The sequence below is a fragment of the Coregonus lavaretus genome (genome assembly GCF_964263955.1).
Source record: "Coregonus lavaretus genome assembly, chromosome: 1".
NCBI lineage: Eukaryota > Metazoa > Chordata > Actinopteri > Salmoniformes > Salmonidae > Coregonus > Coregonus lavaretus.
The window spans coordinates 66,649,903-66,663,247 of record NC_139988.1 but is presented as its reverse complement, the minus strand read 5'-3'; the positions used below and the strand labels follow the sequence as shown (position 1 = coordinate 66,663,247).

At 45.2% G+C, this 13,345-nt stretch overlaps 1 protein-coding gene across 2 annotated transcripts in view; it reads right to left on the bottom strand.

Moving 5' to 3' along the window:
- Positions 1 to 13,345, bottom strand: part of LOC311099256 (myosin phosphatase Rho interacting protein) — an 83,731-nt gene that overhangs the window by 58,911 nt on the left and 11,475 nt on the right. The window contains exon 1 of one of the 2 annotated variants that reach the window (XM_084139952.1): positions 1,790 to 1,860. The exons of the other annotated variant lie outside the window; for it this stretch is intronic. Within the exon in view, the coding sequence (XP_083996078.1) occupies positions 1,790 to 1,801 (12 nt within the window). The 5' untranslated portion in view covers positions 1,802 to 1,860. Of the gene's footprint in view, positions 1 to 1,789; positions 1,861 to 13,345 lie in introns of those variants that run through there. 2 annotated transcript variants of the gene reach the window in all.

The window sequence follows — 13,345 nt, the reverse complement described above, 5'->3', positions numbered from 1 at the left end:
CCCTGGTACTAGGGCGAAACATTCCTCAACAGGGCTGTAACAGTGTTCTGTAGGCCTGTGTTCAGCATAGCAGTTAGCCTTCAGCCTGCTTTTACGCAGCCTTGTACGTCGCAGTTAGCCATTAGCCTGCTGTAACAGTTATGTTTTTCAGGTCTGTGCCTAGCTAACAGTGTTCTGCAGGCCTGTGCCTAGCCATTAGCCATTAGCCTGTTGTTCCCAGTGCACTACCCTAAGGAGAGAGTGTGCTGTGCTATGCAGGGGGGGGGGGGGGGGTAAATGAAGGAGTTGAAAAACAAAATAACAGAGGAGGGAGTGGAGAGGGAGCAGAGCAGAGGGAGGGAGGTAGCGGTAAGCTGATTAGGTTGTGCCCTGGAGAGGTGCCAAGCCGTGGCCGTCGGCAGTGGGAATGCTGGGCTAGGTCCTGAGGAAGCTGGAGTGGGTTATTAAAGAGCGAGTCTCACCCAACAACAATGAGACTGTCGGTTGGCCAAGGAACCGCCGTATGGGGTCGTGTGGCTTTTTATGACTTGGCACTATGCATAAAATGGGGTGAAAGAACAAAAAATAGCTATAAAAAGACTTTGAAAGTTGTGGTCGGGGAACTTAGTCTTAAAGAAATGACTCAATCCATGTCAAAAAGTAACAAATCGTTATCTAGGTTATCAATTCTAAATGTTGGATAGAACATAGGCCTATGCCTACTAAAGGTTATCAGCCAATTCAATTCAACTATTGTACTCCAGCAGTCCTAATAATATCTATATGACCTGTCCTGGTCAAAACAAACTAATGTCAAAGCCTCCAGCTTCCACCCTGGGCTCTGCAGTGACTTGACCTCAACAGATGGCCGGGTTAGCAGCCCGTTAAAGCCAAGGTGAGAGGTCAAGAGGTCAGACAACACACCTGCACCCGTCACTCTCGGAGACGCTCAGCTGCAGTTTAAGGCTGACATATGACGACCCGTAAAATACCCTGGGTAGTAGGGCTGGGCTATATATCGTCAATACCAGCCTACAATATTGTCTATAAAGATATGTTGATACAGTGTTAAAGAAATGAAAAGTTCTACAAATTGGAATAGTTTGGTTGAATATAAAATAATCCGCCCATTAAAACCACTTCGAATTTGTTTGTTGCCATCTAGGGTCATGCACTACTCATAAAACATATTTAGAACTTGTATTATTCACTAGGGCTGGGAATTGCCAGGAACCTCACGATACTTACGTGCTGATACGATATGTATTGAGATTCTCACGATTCTATAGGTACTGTGATTCGATCCTGCGAATTGAATGAGAGTTCAAAACATATTGCTCACAGAAAGAGAGATCATGAGAGATCAAGAGATATCATGAGAAAATGTGTATTGATCAGTCATGGATATAAAAGTGTTGAAAACATACTGGCTTACTATTTAAAAAGAAGATGGAGAACAAGCTGTAGGATGAATCATACCAGAGTTCTGGCGCAGGTACAGCTGAGCTGACTAGCATTTGCAAACGCTATGTTTATTTTTATTTTTTAACAAATCAATAGTTGGAGTCAAAGTAACAATATAACATTGTCCAGAATAAGATTGCGATATGTAACTGTATAGATTTTTCCTCATCACTATTATATTCAGAAGCATAAAACAGTCAAATACCGCCATACCGTCAAAAAATATGGTAGAACCCTCAATCACCAGGTTGCCATGTATGCCGTTTCTGTATGCATGAACGTGCTACTGTCTTGTAGCTATATCAACGCATTTGTTGGAAAGTAACTTCCTCGTATGGTGACTTACGTGTTGAAGCATTTTGTGCCCAAATAGAGGCAGCGCTAGAAGCAGTCACTCACAGCAGGCCACTGGCAGCGCTGGGCTATGACCTCTAGACAAACAGACTCTGGACTGAGATACAGCATCGTGTGTGTGTGTGTGTGTCACTCATGAACGCCGCCACACAAGTCCTGAGAGGAAAATGTCCCGTCCCCTCTCATTCCAGCTAGCCCCTCCCTCAGTCTTTCGCTTTATTAGACGCTTGTCTCAGAGTTGGCTAAACTCTTCGCCCCGAGGCTTCAAATGAAACCTTTTGTCGGTGTCCTGGTCTAGTGTTTGGAGCAAACTGAGCGAGCAGTCAGTCAGACCATTTTGTCTTTATAGGGGTCGGACGAGGGGGTTCAGGGGAGAAAGAAGTTAAACAACACTGTTGGCTCCCATCTCAAACGATTTATTGGCACAGGGGAGAGGGAGAGAGTGACAGACAGAGAAAGAGTGAAAGTCAGTGAGAGAGGGAGGGTAGGGGACAGAAAGAGAGAGAGAGAGAGAGAGAGAGAGAGAGAGAGAGACAGAGAGAGAGAGAGACAGAGAGACAGAGAGAGAGAGAGAGACAGAGAGAGAGAGAGAGAGAGAGAGAGATTGTAATGGGAAAGTAAAAATTAAGTGAGAGAGAGAGTATACACTCATCCAGCCAAAGCCTCCCAGAGACAGGCTTTCTCTGCACCATGAATGGTTGGAAATCATTAAAAAGAAAGAGTGAGAGAAAGGAAGAGGGTGAAAAAAAAGTGCCATATAAAGGAACCTGTTCAAGATTTGTTCCTCACTCATCAAATCAAATTTAATTTGTCACATGCTTCATAAACAACAGGTGTAGACTAACAGTGAAATGCTTACTTACAGGCCCATTCCCAACAATGCAGCGAGAAAAATAATAACACGAGGAATAAGTACACAATGAGTAACTTTAACTTGGCTATATACACGGGGTACCAGTACCGAGTTGATGCAGGGGTACATGGTAATTGGGGTAGATATGTACATACAGCGCATTCGGAAAGTATTCAGACATCTTCCCTTTTTCCAAATTTTGTTACTTTACAGCCTTATTCTAAAATTGATTCAATTGTTTTTCTCATCAATCTACACACAACACCCCATAATGACAAAGCAAAAACAGGTTTTTAGATATTTGTGCAAATGTATTACAAAAAATAAATAATGAAATGTCACATTTACATAAGTATTCAGACCCTTTACTCAGTACTTTGTTGAAGCACCTTTGGCAGCGAATACAACCTAGAGTCTTCTTGGGTATTACGCTACAAGCTTGGCACACCTGTATTTGGGGAGTTTCTCCCATTCTTCTCTGCAGATCCTCTCAAGCTCTGTCAGGTTGGAAGGGGAGTGTCTCTGCACAGCTATTTTCAGGTCTCTCCGGAGATGTTAGATCGGGTTCAAGTCCGGGCTCTGGCTGGGCCACTCAAGGACATTCAGAGACTTGTCCCGAAGCCACTCCTGTGTTGTCTTGGCTGTGAACGCCCCAGTCGGAGGTCCTGAGCGCCCTGGAACAGGTTATCAAGGATCTTTGTACATTACGCCGTTCATCTTTCCCTCGATCCTGACTGGTCTCCCAGTACCGTCATTGTAAATAAGAATTTGTTCTTAACTGACTTGCCTAGTTTTTTGGTACCCTTCCCCAGATCTGTGCCTCGACACAATACTGTCTCTGAGTTCTACGGACAATTCCTTCGACCTCATGGCTTGGTTTTTGCTCTGACATGCACTGTCAACTGTGGGACCTTATATAGACAGGTGTGTGCCTTTCCAAATCATGTCCAATCAATTGAATTTACCACAGGTGGACTCCAATCAAGTTGTATAAACATCAAGGATGATCAATGGAAACAGGATGCACCTGAGCTCAATTTAAAGTCTCATAGCAAAGGGTCTGAATACTTATGTAAATAAGGTATCTGTTTTTTTTGCATTCATAAATTTACTAACATTTCTAAAAACCTGTTTTTGCTTCGTCATTATGAGGTATTGTGTGTAGATTGATGAGGAAAACATTTCATTTAATCCATTTTAGAATAAGGTTGTAACGTAACAACAACCATCAGACTATTCTCAATTTAATCTTGACTTTACTAATATGTCAAATTAGTGTCGATTTAGAATGGCCCATTATGAAATGGGCAAGACAAAAAAGACATGTCATCCGTATGCACTGGAATAGCGAATGGAGGCCACTTTCCCGCCGTTAGTTTTTCACTCATGTCAGGTGGCTACTCCGGTAATTTCGCTGCGCGACAGGTGATATTCCGCCCAAACTCTATATGCCATGGGCTCTCCAACCCTGTTCATGCAGCTACCCAGTGCTTAATTTGGGAAACCAAGTGAAATCTGTTCGGGAACATTGATAGTAACATGTTCACAAAGAAACACATTTCATTAAACTGTTGACCGCCCCTCTCTCTGCACGCTGGAGAAAGTAATGAAGGAGAGAGGGGAGGAGATGGAAACTCTGTATCTAAAGGTAATGAATCAGCCTATTAATTATGAAAATATAAAACATTTACTATTACTAGGCTATTCAAAACCAAATACAAATTCACTATAATTGTAGGCTAAATCTGAATGTTTAATTTAGGCTAGACCAATTATGTACCAAAGATATCTTAAATCAGCATGTTTTCTACCTTGTGTAATATGTGGTAGGCTATGTATTGTATAACAGCATAATCATTTTAATTCAGGTTTTGAAACATCCACAATGATCATGTTTTCTATTTAGTTTCAACCTGTTGTTGAACTTATTTTATTCAAATTGATCAATCACAGTGAGGTGAGTTTTAAGAGCACATACTATTTTGATGATAAGTGTTTAATGTGATTTGCAGTGATCTCTGAGTGGTTAGAGGGACAATAGAGCCCTGAGTACCAGCCCATTAGCGACCAGATGATCGTTAGCGAGTTGGGTACTACTAATGCCTGTCCAGAGTGCATAAAAGGAGATTACCATGACTCAACGGTCACATAGAATTTTACTGCAGTTATGACTCATGACTGCCGGTGTGGTGGTGATACGGTCACCGCAACAGCCCTAGTCCTGGTAATCTGTCTGTTAACCTTTATAAAAAAGGTCTTACTCACATCGGCTACAGAGAGAAAGGTATGGATTGCGTCCTACCTGACAGGTCGCTCCTACCAGGTGGCATGGCGAGAATCTTTCTCCGCACCACGTGCTCTCACCACTGGTGTCCCCCAGGGCTCAGTTCTAGGCCCTCTCCTATTCTCTCTATACACCGTCACTTGGCTCTGTCATATCCTCACATGGTCTCTCCTATCATTGCTACGCAGACGACACACAATTAATTTTCTCCTTTCCCCCCTTCTGATAACCAGGTGGCGAATCGCATCTCTGCATGTCTGGCAGACATATCAGTGTGGATGTCGGATCACCACCTCAAGCTGAACCTCGGCAAGACGGAGCTGCTCTTGCTCCCGGGGAAGGACTGCCCGCCCGCTCCATGATCTCGCCATCACGGTTGACAACTCCATTGTGTCCTCCTCCCAGAGTACAAAGAACCTTGGCGTGACCCTGGACAACACCCTGTCGTTCTCCGCTAACATCAAAGCGGTGACCCGATCCTGCAGGTTCATGCTCTACAACATTCGCAGAGTACGACCCTACCTTACACAGAAAGCGGCACAGGTCCAAATCCAGGCACTTGTCATCTCCCGTCTGGATTACTGCAACTCGCTTTTGGCTGGGATCCCTGCCTGTGCCATTAAACCCCTACAACTTATCCAGAACGCTGCAGCCCGTCTGGTGTTCAACCTTCCCAAGTTCTCTCATGTCACCCCGCTCCTCTGCACACTCCACTGGCTTCCAGTTGAGGCTTGCATCTACAACAAGACCATGGTGCTTGCCTATGGAGCTGTGAGGGGAACGGCACCTCCTTACCTTCAGGCTCTGATCAGACCCTACACCCAAACGAGGGCACTACGTTCATCCACCTCTGGCCTGCTAGCTCCCCTACGTCTACGGAAGCACAGTTCCCGCTCAGCCCAGTCAAAGCTATTCGCTGCTCTGGCATCCCCATGGTGGAACACGCTCCCCCACGACGCCATGACAGCGGAGTCACTGACCACCTTCCGGAGACACTTGAAACCCTACCTCTTTAAGGAATACCTGGAATAGTATAAAGTAATCCTTCTTCCCCCACCGGCTATCATAAGTTGAATGCACCAATTTGTAAGTCGCTCTGGATAAGAGCGTCTGCTAAATGATGTAAATGTAACATTTATGGAAATTCTGGTGCTCTTATGCATGGTTCAGTGTTGCTTGCCTCAAAGCGAGCATAGAAAGCATTTAGCTCATCTGGTAGGCTTGTGTCACTGGGCAGCTCGCGGTTGGGTTTCCCTTTGTAGTCAGTGATAGTTTGCAAGACCTGACACATTCGACGATCGTCAGAGTAGGATTCGATCTTAGTCCTGTATTGACGCTTTGCCTGTTTGATGGCTCGTTGGATGTCTTAGCGGGATTTCTTATAAGCGTCCAGATTAGTATCCCGCTCCTTGAAAGAGGCAGCGCTGGCCTTTAGCTCAGTGCACCGGTTGCATCTAATCCATGGCTTCTGGTTGGGATATGTACGTATGGTCACTGTGGGGATGGGGGGGGGGGGAAGTAGCTCTTCTGATGTCCAGAAGCTGTATTTGTTCATAGGAAATGATGGCAGAGACATTATGTACAAAAAAAGCTACAATCAGCGTAAAAAAAAACACAAAATAGTAAAATTGGTCAGGAGCACGTAAAACGGCTTCTATCCACTGCAGCGCCATCTTATAACATACAAAAACACCAGAGGTGCTGAGAGATATACTGTCCCAACGTTGAGTGATTCTGTCCAGTGCCTGACAGCCTACCTAACTGGAGGTAAAGACTGAGGAACCTTGCAAGAGAATACAATACTGTGAAATCAACGAACCACTTAACCAGACATCTACAATATTGCCTCCATAGGTTCCCTCACGTGAAGTAGAAGGAAGAGATCACACACACAAATCCCAAACAGTTTAGGCACCACACACAGTCTGTAAACTGGGAGGACTGTTTGTGTGTGGATTTGAGTTGGCCACTGGAAATCAATGTTGTTTAGTCATTGTAATTTGGGAAGTCATTATTTTTTTAGAAGGTAGGGTGTCAATTTATTTTAGGAACTACTCTCTTCAAAGCATCTGGTAGAAATAGTCTCCGTATGAGCCACAGCATTAGCATAGCAACGTTTAGCATGTAGCAACGTTAGCATATTAGCATTGCGTTAGCATAACAATGCCACATTACAAGCTACTCTAAACCTCTGCTGGAGTCATTGAGATATGAATAGGGGGAACAGTAATTTCTCTGTAAGGGGCTAAAAGACTGGCGGCAAGAACCTTACCATTGTTATTTAGCAGACAGCCAGTGTTAGCCTAGCCGACGGATAGTAGGCCTACAGTGCGGTACAGTCTAGAAAGCAGTGCTGAGCCTCGCTGCTTTGACTAAAGTGTAAAGTCGCTCTGGATAAGAGCGTCTGCTAAATGACTAAAATGTAAAATGTAAATGAAAGTATCCAAAAAGTGAACCACTGGGACAGATTAGATCTTTATCTGTCATATCTGGGATGCCTGTTGACTAAAGCCAGGCCAGAAAGACTGGAGAGCAGAGATTTAAACAGATGGAAAAAGAGAGACAGGAAGAGGGTAGTGGAGTGACAAATAGTGTGAAAGCACCCACAGGAAGTAGGTGTGTGTGTGTATGTTGTGTGTGTGGCAGTATATAGGACTATACTGTGTGGGGCACTGGCACTAGCAGCATACATCTATGACTCTCTTCAAGGCTGCTCAACCTTGGGTCTCTTTACCCACATTTCCCAGTTTCTATCTGCAAAAATGGCAGTCAGGGCACAATAGGCCTCTTTAGCGCACAGGTTTGTTGAGTAACCCTTGAATAACTAACTTTGTACGTTATCAAAATAACTTCTGGATAACATTCAAAACAAACAACCTTTATCACAAGAAAAAAGACCGCAAACTTCGTTTCGGTTTTATTTAGCATATTATGTCACTGATCTGGCTTTCCACTAATGGCTGAGCTTAACGCATGGGAGCATTCAAACAAAAAATATGGCATATTTACAAAACATAATTTGCCATTGTATGAGACAATAGCTTTCTGCCTTGGGATCTGTGGCAGGGCTAAGTGATTGTGTGGAGGTTCGGGAGCAAACTGTATGGACCTAGGCGATTAGAGGCCCAGTGAATGGGTATTCCCATGGTTTTGCGGCTTTGTACGTCGGGAACAGTGACCCCACTGTAAGCCACGGCTGTTTACATTCCAGAAGATCAGTTCCTACTGGAGCCAGGGGGAAGGAAGGGCAGGGGTTAAAAAGCACTCTCACGCACCCAATCTTCCCAGTCCAAAACAAGCCTTGATGCGGTCTGTAAACAAACTAGCAGAGAACACCACTCGGGTCTAGTCTTACACAGTCTTATAGACGGTCTGACTTGTAATCCACTTCCCAACTCTTCTTTTTCGGTCGCTTTTCCTCCCTTCTATTTCTAAATCCCTCCTTTCTCTCCCACACACACACACACACACACACACACACACCCCCATCCCTCCTTCCATCCCCAAGTACCCAAATCCCTCTCAATCTACTCCCATTCCTACACCATCACCACGTCTTTCAATCCATCCCTCGCCCTTTCCCTCCTCCGCATGTCCCCTCTTTCCCATGGCTGGCTGCAGTGTTTCGAAAGCCTTCTGGGAGCGAGCAGCTCTAATTGAGGGGGGAATGGGCTTCCAGTTATGTCCCACCACAGATCGCCTGGGGGCAACAACACTGCAGCACTCCTTGTCCCTGTATCCACATGACCAGGCAAAAGACAAAAGGCTTTTTGGAGCCAGTTAAAAATAGCTCGCAGTTTAATGTTGGGGTTGGGGGGTGGGGCCTTGCACGTTCCAGTGTGTCACAATCTCGTCTCACATGTGGCAAGCGGACAAATCTTTAGCCAAATCTTTGGCCAAGGCAAACCCAGACTGGGGTCTTACACAAAGCCTGTAGCGGTGCGTTCAAGCAAACAAGCTGTAAAAAGAGGGAAAGAAGGCCAAATGCCAGCAATTAAAAAGTAAGTACAATTCAAGAAGGTACTGTGCGATGCGATAGCGGCTCTAATGCGTGTTCGGTTTGTCCCAGTGAGACTTAACGGCATTTAGTTGTGCCTCCATGGCCTTTGTGTAGAATCAGATCTGCCTCTGCTCTGACCAACCACACAGTCCCTTATCCCTCATCAGCCACGTCAGAAAGAAACGGGTCAAACCAAACTTTGTGTACCACAACACGATAGGTAAGGAGGTTTCACCGGTGGGTGTCAACACACTTACATAATTCACACTAGAAGACTTACATAAGACTACTTGCCTCGGGATGCTAAGGGCTACGTCTCTAAAGAGCTGCCGTGACAGAACCAGTGAGAACAAGGGAAAGGTGAGACGATCATTGATCAAAGTTACTTAGGCTACATGCCAATATAAACACAACATGCCCAACAGACAGCATGTCATATTAACTTAAAGGCACTGCCAAAGCAGAAATAATGATAGCAAATCAACATAAATCAATCCTAGCTCTAATTCATGGTTTTCAATACAGCAGCAGAATCTGGCCTACCCTAACAGGATACAAAAGCTGAAACACTGTCAGGAAAAGGGTAACCTAATATGATAACATTCATAGATGTAATTTGACAGCGTCTGGAAAAAACACCAAAACAGCAGCAAGACAAAACGATGTCCAACCTGATTCAGATTCTCCACCTCATGTCAATGAGTTAGTGGGTGTGTTTAGCATGAATACTAACATGCATACCAAACCTATTTTAATCCACGTCACAGTGGCTGTTGAAGTGTAGGTGTTGAGCTGTGTGTTTAAACCAAGTCACAGAGGGGTCAATAGGAGCTAGGTGTTGCCGTGTCCATTTTAGAGAGTGGGTGTCGAGCTGTACGCTGGTGACGTTGTCCAGAGTCTCCCGCGGAGGTGAAACATTTCCACACCGCACCTGCTTTGTCCGAGGTGTGATAAGGGATTGTGTGTGTGTGTGTGTGTGTGTGTGTGTGTGTGTGTGTGTGTGTGTGTGTGTGTGTGTGTGTGTGTGTGTGTGTGTGTGTGATACATGTTTCTCTCATGCAGTCATGTTGTGGTGTGTAAGCATAATACACACCACAACATGTTCCGTGCAAAAGTGAAAGCCATATTCTTTGTGGAAATAAGTTCAGCAAACATGACATTATGTTCCTTTAGAACTGCTTACTCATCTCTTGACTCCCCTTCAGGTGACCGCGTCTACTGTCTGAAGCATGGCGAGACACTTCTGAACCAGCAACACTTATTCCTGACACACTCTCTGCAGTCAAGCACTCTTTGTCCTACACAAGCGCTCACACATGACTCGCACGCGCACTCACACCACATTCTTGAGCCGCTTTAGGATTGCAAAAACAGCTAGTCCTTTTAACAAAAGATAACAAAAGTCAACTCTGGTAGCCTACATGTCACCCACGCCATGGTCAAACATCCATTTAACGCGCTGTTGAACAAAGAAACAAAAAAGGGGTTGCCAAGGCAACACGACTTCACTTCAGCCAGCCCTTGCAAAACGTGTCAATACTGTATGTTCCACGATTGGTGCTTTCATTCATATGTTAAATCGAATTCATATCTTTCATTTGTGACAAGGATGAAATCTTTAACATACAGTGGCAAGTTTACCGATTCCTTTTGTATATGTACTTATAAATGTTAGTTGTTTCGAGACCTATGCTAAGAAAAACCCAGCACTAAAGCTCAAAGCCCATCATGTCATACACTAGCATGGCTGCACATGTTCGATATAGGCAGACACGTTTCACTCCCTCCATCTCTTTCTACCCTCCCTTTCCATCTACTGATCCTTTCTTTCTAGTAACTCTTCCTACTCTCCATCCATCCACCCACACACACACACACACTTTCTCTCTCTCTGGTATCTCCTCCCACTCTCTCCATCTACCCACACGTTCTCTCTATAGGTATATCTTCCCTCTCTACTTCTACACACACACACACTCTCCCTCTGATAACCTCTCTTCAAAGCCACTCTTCCCCTCCTTGGTCTAAAATGGTGGTGGAGTCTCACTGGGCGTTCACTGTTCACCCCTGGAGCAGTGTAGGGCGACCCCAAAAACGCCCAGTGGGAGTGTGTGATCTCTCCCAGACCCAGCTAACCCCCCCCCCAGGGCGATGCCACATCCTGCGGGTTGGGACCGCAGCCCATCTGGGCCTGTTTAGAGCCGTGCAGGGCACCAGAGCCATAAAAACTAGAGGTCCCGGAAAAAATACACACAGGGGCAACCTTCTCATCTCCTAAACCCAACCCTGTGCTCTCTGGTGGGCCTCTGATGTGGCTACAGGCCCTGGGTTTCATGGTTTTCGACGAGACGTCATGCTTTTTATCGTTCCCATTTCTCAAAAGTCTAATGAGAGATTGTGTTTTCCTTGTGTTAAAGTACGTTACTGTATATGTCATTGTCCTACGTATGGCGTGTGTTTATGTTGCATGATATCATTGCCCATGCCCTTGTGTTGTGGTTAGACGTGTGTGCCTAGTGTTGAGTGTTGTTGTGCGCAGTGTTGCATGTTCCTCTAATGTAGTGCATGTATGTTGTTGAGTGTTTGTGGAGGCTTGGTGGCGGAGGGTATATTTGATATGTTGAGGAAGAGAAGGAGGAGGAGTGTGGTCTCAGCAGCCCACCGAGGCCTCCATCCATCCCTGCCCTCTCATTATGTCCTGGGGATACATCACTCACCACCAGGGGGAAACAGACACGCGAATACACGCGAATACACACACCTTATTCTACACAGCGCAATAATTCTTAGGGATGGTACTCAACTCGCCTCTACCACATACGTACATGTGATTTAGGCCAGTGGTTCTCAACCATTTTTGGTTACTGTACCCCCATTCACATTTTGCTCTGCCTGGAATACCCCTGAAGTACCCCCTCGTGCATTTTACCAGTAGGCCTATGTTCCTATGAGTCTTCCCAAATACCCCCTGTGGATAGGCCTAGCACCCGAGGGTACACACACCCCAAGTTCAGAAGCCCTACCCTAATCCAACAAGAGAGTACAATATAGGATATTTGAGCAATTCGCGCTCTAATTCAACTGCATTGGTTTCACCAAAGGCCTAGCTGCTGGTGCCAGATACAGGAGCTATTTAGCTCAATTAGCAGCCGCTTATTAAAATGGCCCAACAATTATTCAAACATGATGTATTCATCATCACTTGTTCTACATTTCACAGATCTATATTTAGAGCACTCAATCTCTGCAGCTCTCCACCTCCTACTTTGATCCTCCTTTCAGACGGCAGATGAAAGGTGACACTAACCGAGGAGGAAGGGAAAGGGAGGGCGAGTGGGAGACATCCTCCACTTTCTTTCCTCTTCCTTCTCCTCCTCCCTCTCCTCTCTATGTATTCTTTATTTGTCCCCTCGCTCGAATCCCTCCTTCAGACTGCACGCTCATTTGAACGCCACTGCATGTTTGACTCATGAGTCCGAAATATTTCATTTCACCAACTCTCAGGTACGCTTCACCAGGTAAGAGGATGATCAACGTGACACGTACTGTCCTGTTCCTTTCCTACACACGGATAAATGCATGCATTAGCATGTACGTAAGAGGTCTCTATAGATCAGGGATTCTTTTTTTTTGATGACCCCTTCGAGTTGAGGGATGCGTTTTCCACCCACATACCAATAGCATCACCGCCAACATGCACGCACACACACACACAGCTGAAATGGCCTCTTCCCACTGCCTCGCTTACATAAGGGCACTCAGCATCTCTCACCAACGAACACCGCAGAGAGAATGAGTCAACAGCATTGAGCCAAGTGCTCTTTCATCCCGATGCGGATTTCACCTCTCGTTCCAAAAAAATAATAAAAGAGCCTATTTTTCCAAGCAGTTGGATAAGAGGAATACGGGCCAATCAATACACTGCCTGCCCACTCTCTCCACTCCTCATATGAATTGCTAAACTGCTGGCACTAAGAGGACAGTGTTAAATATGTGTAGTGTACCTCAACTTTACTCTATTTACTTTAGAGAAACAATTACGACTTTGTGGCAACATTGTCTTAACGTTGCAACGTTGTAATGTCACCATGACCAACCTTCTTACAACCTGTAACGTTGTCAGAACATCATGTGTTGGTAGGGAAGGTAGTAGGTGCGTACAGAGTCTCCAACAGTGACACTGATAACAAACAGAACGGCCTCAAAATGGGCTTTTATGTCTCAGGTGGGAAGTTGCCACGGTCGGTTGCACAGGACTGTTTGCACCTTAAAACAAACACACACAAACACACTGTGCACCTTACTTATCTGTGACATCTGGTGTCACCTCATTCCTTTCAAACCATTGAGCTAGTTCGCTACGAATTAGCATGTTAGCGTGATGCTATGCTAGCCCCAGCGGGACAGTGTG